The 9681-nt window shown below is 37.4% G+C and overlaps 2 protein-coding genes across 2 annotated transcripts; one reads left to right on the top strand and one right to left on the bottom strand.

Moving 5' to 3' along the window:
- The first annotated feature begins 606 nt into the window (after positions 1 to 606).
- On the top strand, positions 607 to 4030 carry LOC127640752 (RCC1 domain-containing protein 1). The gene is made up of 8 exons (XM_052123475.1): positions 607 to 898; positions 1433 to 1645; positions 1762 to 1927; positions 2025 to 2146; positions 3266 to 3364; positions 3446 to 3598; positions 3697 to 3726; positions 3860 to 4030. Exons 1-8 carry the CDS (start codon positions 712 to 714, stop codon positions 4015 to 4017), a joined length of 1128 nt encoding a protein of 375 aa, XP_051979435.1. The 5' UTR covers positions 607 to 711; the 3' UTR covers positions 4018 to 4030.
- A 167-nt stretch (positions 4031 to 4197) lies between these two features.
- LOC127640753 (calcium and integrin-binding protein 1-like) lies at positions 4198 to 9384 on the bottom strand. The gene is made up of 7 exons (XM_052123476.1): positions 9181 to 9384; positions 8930 to 8964; positions 7765 to 7861; positions 7496 to 7649; positions 5123 to 5241; positions 4934 to 5022; positions 4198 to 4334 (listed from the first exon to the last, which is right to left on the bottom strand). The coding sequence occupies exons 1-7, from the start codon at positions 9229 to 9231 to the stop codon at positions 4313 to 4315; spliced, it is 567 nt and encodes a 188-aa protein (XP_051979436.1). The 5' UTR covers positions 9232 to 9384; the 3' UTR covers positions 4198 to 4312.
- Positions 9385 to 9681: the final 297 nt, after the last annotated feature.

Genomic DNA, 9681 nt, shown 5'->3' on the forward strand with positions numbered 1-9681 from the left:
CAAGCGACGGTTGGCGACCGGATGTGGGCGTGTCCAGCGACACGACAAAGTTGAGAAATATTTAACTTTATGCAAATGAAGAGCGACTTTCGGGAGCAACAGCCAATACGAGAGAAGATGGTGTAGCTCACGTGATCCTAATATTTTAATAATAATATTAATTGTAAATTGATTGTTTGAATTCTTTCAGATAAATCATATAAAATCTAATAAATTATTCATGAACTGGCCAAAGAATTTAAAGGGACAGCGTTAAATTAGAAAACATTCATTTTAACATTAGACGTTAAATGTTGATTTTAAATTCACTATTGTTTTATATTGAATTGTTCTAGAGTCTATACAGTATTTAACACAATTACATTAGAAGTAACTGTAAATACATTTCTGAAAAATTAAGAGTAATCCTGTACTTTTTTAAATGAAAAAGTAATTTAATTACAGTAATTAATTACTTAGTAATGCATTACACCCAACACTGAATATAATATTATATAATAAGTTATGTACGTTGTGTATTCCAATCTCTAAACAGACAATAAATATAATTTCTTTTTCAAAACAACTTGACTTTTATTTTGAAAGAAGACTCGGGCAACACTCAACTTCCGGTTGTTGAAGCTGCCGCTATTGCCAACTTATTTGCAACTTTCCATTCTGCACATTACTCAAAATCAAGTCTTAATTCGCCTGGTTAACTAGAATAAGTCAATGAACTGGTTTGGTTTTGGTTTCAATAGCTTTGGTCAGATAAGTCCGGCTGATGAGAGTGGACAGGTAAACTGTAAAGTGAGCACACCTGTGCTGTTATCAGACGCGTGTACATCATGTATGATCAGATCAGACTGTAGAGTGAATGTGAGCTGGAGCACGAGAGCTGATGTGCATCAGACACACGGTGAGTTGCAACCTTCAAACTAAGTGTAAAAAATCGTAAATGTATCATATTTGTTTTATATATATTTTATTTTTTACAATTAATTTAATAAAATGTAATATTGATGTTTTAACTATAATTCATTATTTTAACCATTATTCTACTTATTTAATATAAGCTGCTCATAGTGCACATACTACTCGAATATTATTTTGTTGTTATGCTTTGATTTATATATACTACTATATTCTTTTTTAATAACATATTCCTGCCAAAGTTTGGTGATGTCATAGGATAACATGTATTTTTTTTAATCATTTCTTTTTAAAGCTGTGTTTCAAAACCTAGTGAGCTGCCTACCTCGACAGCATATTTTAGGATCAGACATTAAAAAGACATTAATACATGAATTTCTGTTAATCTGTGAACATAATGAGCATTGTGAAAAGCGCTATACAAATAAAAATGACTTGAATTACTACTCAAATGTTTGGGAGACTGTCATTATGTCTATGTACCAATTCAACTTGGTTTGTCCTGTTGCTGTCGTTTCAGGGGGCGTTCATGTGTGTTTGTCAGGGTTTGTATGTGGCCCATCAGGACAGGTGTGCAGAGAGCTCGTTCCAGAGAGTGAGGGGTGCACAGATGCCCTCATCAGCGAGAGATATCTGACGCTCCGCTTCACAGACAGAGTGGAATGCTGGGAAATACAGCACCCCAAAAACAAGCTCGTTTGGAAGAGGGAACAAGACCCCTCACATAACACTGGTAATACACAGGTGTCTTTTAGAGCTTAGTCCTGATTTTGTGATGGAAATAATTCTGTTGCTACTATGTGCCAGGATTTACCAGGATGATGATATTGTTATGATGCATTTAAACAGGAAATGCTGTTACGCTGCCGTTGGTGCCAGGCGGGTATGTCATGCCCAGGCCTCCATTTTTCCGTCCTCTCTGCTCTAAACTCTCTGCTGTAAGCCTGGCGCTGGGCACAGAACACGCTGTTCTGCTGACGGACCCTGGCGCTGTGTATACCTGGGGATCAGGAAGGTAAATGAACATCTAAAATGTTATTGGCGATTAATTGTAAAGAAATATTGGTTTTCATGACTTTATAAGCTGATAAGACATTTTATTGTGTTGGCAGTCATGGTCAGCTGGGTCACGGTACTCTGACGTCACAGGAGGAACCTCAAATTGTGGAGGCACTTTGGGGAGTTCCCATCAAAGTCGTGTCTGCCGGGGGATGGCACTCTGCTTCCATCAGTGGTAAGATTATTCCAGAAACATTCCTCATTATATTCAGCTGCTCAGTCGTTCATTGAGACGTTCTTTCAGCTCATGTCTTAAAGGGACAGTTCACCCAAAAATGAAAATTCTCTCATTTACTCACCCTCATGCCATCCTAGATATGTATGACTGACTTACATCTGCTGAACACAAATTAAGAATTTTAGAAGAATATCTCCGCTCTGTTGGTCCATACAATGCAAGTGAATGGTGACCAAGTCTTTGAAGCTCAAAAAAAGCACATAAGGCAGCGTAAATGTCTTCTGAAGCGATGTGATAGATGTGGGTAAGAAATGGATCAATATTTAAGTTTTTTTTACTATAAATTCTCCTCCCTGCCCAGTAGGTGGCGATATGCATGAAGCAAACGTATCGCTAAAAACAAAAGAATGTGAAAGTGAAAGTGGAGATTTATAGTACAAAAAGGACTTCAATATTGATCTGTTCACACCCACGCCTATAATTTTGCTACTGAAGACATGGATGTAACCAATGGAGTTGTTTGGATTACTTTTATGCTACTTTTTGGAGTTCAAAAGTTTTGGTCACCATTCACTTGTATTCTGAGGACCTACAGAGCTGAAATAGTCTTCTAAAATAGTCTGCTGAAGAAATAAAGTCTGCGATTGAACATTATGAGTAAATTAAAAGAATTTTCATTTTTGGGTGAACCTTAAAAATTGTTTATACATTTAAAAAAAAAACTTTAAAATCTGTACTTATACTGTAGTCAGACTCAGATTCAAACTCTCATCTCCCACATGAGCACAACAGCTCTATATATGGTAAATGGTCTGCACTTATATAGCGCTTTACACTGTGTCCCATTCACACACTCCCACTCATACACCAATGGTGGCAGAGCGCTAGCAAGGCGCTAGCCTGCCTTTGGGGTTTGTGAGCAACTCTGGGTTCAGTGTCTTACCCAAGGACACTTCGGCAAGTCATGTGACCCGGGAATCGAACCGTTAACCCTGTGATTAGTGGCCGAGCCGCTTTACCACCTGAGCCACAGCCGCCCCTATATATCATGCACGAACCGCTAGGCCACAGCTGTGTGACAATGTGTGTTAATTTGCTATTGTTTATCTTGTTTAGCTGGTGGGGACCTGTATATGTGGGGATGGAATGAAAGTGGGCAGCTCGGACTGCCATCTAGAGGCCTAAAGGAGGAAAAGCTCGGACGAAAAAGCAGTGGTATGGGACTGTATTACTACACTTATATTATATAGACTGTATATGTATATATACATATTATTAGTGCTTGTCACTGTTTAGGTGAAACTGACTTGGTCCTCAGTGAAACTGAAGAAAAGAGTGCAACAGAAGTGTTCATCTCAATTCAAGCGTTTCCTGCACTAGTGGATATTCCTCAAGTGTCGGAAATCAGCAGAGTCGGCTGTGGATCTCGCCATACAGCTGCCATCACAAGTAAGAGACCGGCCCATGTGGATCAGTTATTACACAACTGTGCTGATCTGTTCACTTGGGCAATGAGGAAGAATTCTTATTTTCTCTTTCCATTGTAGATACGGGGGATCTGTACACATGGGGATGGGGTAAGAGTCTGCTTTTTGGGGAGCTATATATATATATATATATATATATATATATATATATATGTATATATGTGCCATAGTTGTTTATTGTAATTGAGTTTTTGCTCATGTGCTTTTCTTGTCATTTTGACAGGTCATTATGGTCAACTGGGACATGGCTTTGAAAATAGTACAGATGAACCAACGCTGGTGGGATACTTCCCAAGTCATGGATTGTGTGTTAAGGATGTTGTTTGTGGGTTGTGGAACACTTTCGTATCTGCAGTAACAAAAGAGCAATCTCCCCCCTGATTGAAATACTGTACATCCTTTTATTTGATTACTTTCATGTAAGCAAATGTTCATTAGTACCAGAGGAATAACACATTTTGCTTTAGTGTTTATTAAATTAGGTGCAAATATATTATCCAAAATACAGGATAGAAAGTAGATTTCTGTATGTAAACATTTTTCAAATACATAAATAGTATAAATGCTGCACGAGAGAATGCATTTACAATTAAGGCTTAATCAGGATGTTTAATGAAAGATTACAAGCGCAAGTGAATAATCAGGACCGGAAAGCAGCTTCAATTCTTCGTAAATTTCACAACACAATCTTGAATGAACTGCAAAATAAAATTTACATGTAAAGTCAATGAGGATAAAGAGAAAGACTGTCAAATAAGTTTGTAAATAAAAAAAAAATCTAATTAATTTGTACCCCCAAAAAATGGCAATTCTGTCATCATTTACTCACCCTCATGTCATTCCAAACCTGCATGATTTCTTTCTTGAGTGAAATAAAACAGATGTTTGGCAGAACGTACACGATGCTATTTTCCATATCATAAAAGTAGTTCATATATTCCAGTATATGCGATAGCTTTGTGCAAGGAAAAGACTGAAATTTAAGTTGTTATTCACTGATAATCTTTCTCCCTCAAATCTCATTTGCATCCATTCACGTCACATCAGCTCTGACACAAGAACCAGTGATGTTGTTTTCACATCATTTGAATAGTTTATTTTTTTGGAGCTGAACTGCACCAGTCCCCATTTACTTTCATTGTATGGAAAATAACAGCGTGAACGTTCTGCCTAACATCTCATTTTATTTTCCACAGACGACCACAAGTCATACGGGTTTGGAACAACATGAGGGTGATTAAATGACAGACTTTTATATTATTGGATGAACTAGTCCTTTAAGTACAGATTTCCTCACCTGACAAAGTCTGGGGATCTGGAGATCACATGTTGAAATTCAGAGAGGTTCACACTTCCGTCTTTATCGATGTCTGACTCCTCAAGAATCTGCACAATTAAAGTTGTATTAGTAAAGATCATATGACGGATGTCTCTTGTTTTTCACTTTGGACATAAAGATCATGTGAGGTGTTTCTGTTGGACTCGCATTGCTTATGAGTTGTCTCATTTCCTCTGCACTGAGACGGGTGTCGTCCGTCTCTCCTGTCAGACAGTTCACCAGCTGCTCCAGGTCGCTAGCGTTGAGGGTGCCATCATCGTCAAAGTCTGGAGCATTACAGAAAAACGTGGAGAAAATGTGAATTTTACTATAGACTACATAATACAAGAATGTCAACAAAATTACTGACGAAAAGTTTATTTTTTTATTTTATTAGTGATACCGAAGACGAGATGAAAAAGTCGCATCATGATGATAATAAAATGGTTTTAATTAAAAACATCATGTTGATGAAAATATGAAGAGTAATGGTTAATATGATTAACCATGCACTAACACTATTTATACAATTTTTGTAAGACAATAATTGTTAATGTGTTAATTGAAGTTTACATACACTTGGGTTGAAGTCATTAAAACTAATTTTTTAACCACTCCACAGATTTCATATTAGCAAACGATAGTTTAGGCAAGTCGTTTAGGCAAGTCGTACTTTGTGCATGACATGAGTCATTTTTCCAACAATTGTTTACAGACCGATTGTTTCACTTTTAATTGACTATAATCACAATTCCAGTGGGTCAGAAGTTTACATACACTAAGTTAACTGTGCCTTAAAGCAGCTTGGAAAATTCCAGGAAATGATGTCAAGCCTTTAGACAATTAGCCAATTAGTTTCTGATTGGAAGGAATCAGCCAAGACCTCAGAAAAAAAATGTGCACCTCCACAATTCTGGATCATCCTTGGGAGCAATTTCCAAATGCCCAAAGGTACCACGTTCATCTGTACACACAATAGTACGCCAGTATAAACACCATGTGACCACACAGACATCATACTGCTGAGACTCATTCTGTCTCCTAGAGATTAACGTAGTTTGGTGCGAAAAGTGCAAATCAATCCCAGAACAACAGCAAAGGAAACTGGTAGACAAGTATCTATATCCACAGTAAAGCGAGTCCTATATTGACTTAACCTGAAAGGCTGCTCAGCGAGGAAGAAGCCACTGCTCCAAAACCGCCATAAAAAAGCCAGACTACAGTTTAGCAAGTGCACATGGGGAAAAAGATCTTACTTTTGGAGAAATGTCCACTGGTCTGATGAAACAAAAATGGAACAATCTGGCCATAATGACCATCGATATGTTTGGAAGAAAAAGGGTGAGGCTTGAAATCCGAAGAACACCATCCCAACCGTGAAGCATGGGGGTGGCAGCATCATGTTGTGGGGGTGCTTTGCTACAGGAGGGACTGGTGCACTTCACAAAATAGATGACATCATGAGGAAGGAATATTAAGTGGATATATTGAAGCAACATCTCAAGACATCAGCCATGAAGTTAAAGCTCAGTCACAAATGGGTCTTCCCAATGGACAATGACCCCAAGCATACCTCCAAAGTTGTGGCAAAATGGCTTAAGGACAACAAAGTCAAGATATTGGAGTGGCATCACAAAGCTCTGACCTCAATCTGATCTGTGGGCAGATCTGAAAAAGCATGTGCGAGCAAGGAGGCCTACAAACCTGACTCCGTTACACCAGTTCTGTCTGGAGGAACGGGACAAAATTCCAGCAACTTATTGTGAGAAGCTTGTGGAAGCTACCCAAAACATTTGACCCACGATAAACATTTGATGTTAAATGATCTGCAAACACAGTGTAAGATCTGTAAAAGCGTAAATCAAATTGCAAGGGTAAAAATAAATTGCATGCTCACAGAAGGTTTTGTAAAGGTGTAAATCAAATTTTAAGCGTAAGAAAAAATATTAGCACTACAAAGTAAATGTAGTCCGTATTCTTCTGACTTTTTTTTTCCCCCGCTTACACTTTTGGCTCTGTATGCGCCTAGACGTGGCCAAAATCATTGCAAACCAGCAATCGGTGATAAGCAAGTAAATTAATGGTGTAATGAACGGCAAAGTGGATTGACCACGTCTGTATGTGTAAAATAAACTACTGCAACGTGTAAATGACTTGTGTTTGTGGCATAAATATTTTCCAGAAATAATCTGATATACACTGTTCGGTCTTCCCTTTGTTGCGCTCACTTTTGGCACAAATTTCTCACTAAAGAGTTTTGAAAGTGCTAGGGGGAAGGCGGGTCTACCTGGTTCTAGTAACCAATCAAATTAAGTTTTCCTTGACCAGTTTACTCTGACCTGATTGGTTTAACAACGTCTTCATAAGGCTCAGTGTATCTCTCCTCTCTTAAATATTAAAATATACACGTTATTTTATTGTGAGAGTAAAGTTGAGCCGACACCGTTTATTGATATAAATATGATCCTCTAACTGGTGTTCAAATGTTTCTTCTTGTTGCTGTTCATTAAGCGTATTTAATATTTAAGTGTTTTTTTTTACCGAAGATTCGGAAGGCGTAGTGGGACTTGATTTCCAGTGAAGCCGAATCACTGAAGGCACTCAAGAGATCCAGAAAATCTTCAAAGCTCAAGCTGCCATCCTTTATATCGGAGGATGAGAAAACATGGCATATCCTTTTCCGGAAGGGGTTAGACTGCGACAGATCCAAAGCATAAAATTAATATGAAGCTGTGATTTTTAAATTATATTAATAGTGAAACTAATGAAACACAGAACTGCAGTTAACAGTTTAGTGCATCTTTTCTTACCTTCAGTTCAGGAACCATTAAGATCTTTTCCATGGACAACCTAGAGATGTATGGTCCATCCTCTCTGCCCTGAAGTTCACTGAATCTTTTGTGTGCCCTAAATAAACGTCAATGATGAGATACAGATCTGTTGCTGTTAGTATGTGGGAAAGGCCCTAATGAGGTTGATCTACCCTGGAGTATGAGTTAAAAATGTTCCCTAAAACTGCTTAGAGGAACTATATTTCCTTAGGTGCGAAAGCGATGAAAAGAACTAGTCCCGGGGAAAAGTACCTAAAACAGGCTTTAGTACTGCCAGTGAGAAAGTCCCTAATGAGGTTGATTGTTAGTTTGCTAATACAAATCCACTTAACAAGGATTTGTTCAATGCCTCACTGATATTTGTCATTCTACTAGTTTTATAGTGATTTTTGGTCATTTTTGGAGCTCCACAGTCCCTATATACACCCCAAACATATCTACCCTGGAGTATGAGTTAAAAACGTCCCCTAAAACGGCTACGAGGAACTATAGTTTCTTAGGTGTGAAAGCAATGAAAAGCACTAGTCCAGGGGAAAAGAACCTAAAATAGGCTTTAGTACCGCCAGTGAGAAAGGCCCTAATGAGGTTGATTTTTAGCTTGCTAATTGATTTGTTCAATGCCTCAATGATGTTTGATGTCATTCTACTAGTTTTATAGTGATTTTTGTCATTTTTGGAGCTCCACAGAACCACAGTCCCTATAGACCCCAAAAGTATCTACCCTGGAGTAGGAGCTAAAAATGTCCCCTAAAACTGCTTAGAGGAACTATATTTCCTTAGGCGTGAAAGCAATGAAAAGCACTAGTCCAGGGGAAAAGAACCTAAAATAGGCTTTAGAATATCGCCAGTGAGAAAGGCCCTAATGAGGTTGATTTTTAGTTTGCTAATACAAATCTACTTAACAAGGATTTGTTCAATGCCTCAATTATGTTTGATGTCATTCTACTAGTTTTATAGTGATTTTTGTAGCTCCACAGAACCAGTCCCCATTTACTTTCATAGTATGGAAAATAGCAGCTTGAACATTCTGCCTAACATCTCTTTTTGTGTTCCATGGAACAACGTGCTATGTAGAGTATATGTAATAATACAACAATAAAGGCAAGTAACATGTGATGTGTGTTATAGGAATTTTATGACTTACAGTAATATTTCCTGCTTTGTGAGAAATGTCAGCTCCTGAGGTAAACAAAGAGAAAAATTACGACACATAACTGCAATTCCTTACAGTAAACATTAAATGTACGTTTTATAATTGGAACTTTTCCAAAACTTGGTCCTGTTTGAGTAGAACTATCAGACAATCGAAGTTTGTCTTTTTATTTTTTGGAGCAACCAAAAAACATTAAAAATGAAAATAAAAACACACAAATAAATAAGTCAAATAAGTCTCACCTGATATTCTGAGAGAAGATCTTTCGGCAATTTACTCGCTGTTGCCCCCATAACCACGTGTTTTTATTCCTCACGTCAAGTAATTCAACAATAGAGTCGGTTAATATTACTATTGTTTTATAAAACAGACGAAAGTTTCTCAAGTTGTGTTGTTTTTAGCCAATAGGCTACGCAAACTTTGGTCGTTGACAGGCACTAAACTTCCTCTTCCTGAATGACGGAATGGTTGGTTACCATGGAAATTAAACTGCATAGCATAGAAACAGACATTGTTGTGACGTAATTTATTATTCTGTAATGGTGGTGCAGTTGTACGCATCATATCACACATAATCCCACAACATGTCATATAATGTACCTTTAAAAAAAAACAATAAAACCACGTAAAACTAAATTAGGAATAAATGTCTGAATTTGGGTAATTTAGTATATTATTTATTAATCAAAATAGTCCATTCTCTGTAAAATAAATAAATAAATGAAAGATAAACAATTATATTT

This window comes from Xyrauchen texanus, chromosome 49 (assembly GCF_025860055.1).
Source record: "Xyrauchen texanus isolate HMW12.3.18 chromosome 49, RBS_HiC_50CHRs, whole genome shotgun sequence".
Taxonomy (NCBI): Eukaryota; Metazoa; Chordata; class Actinopteri; order Cypriniformes; family Catostomidae; genus Xyrauchen; species Xyrauchen texanus.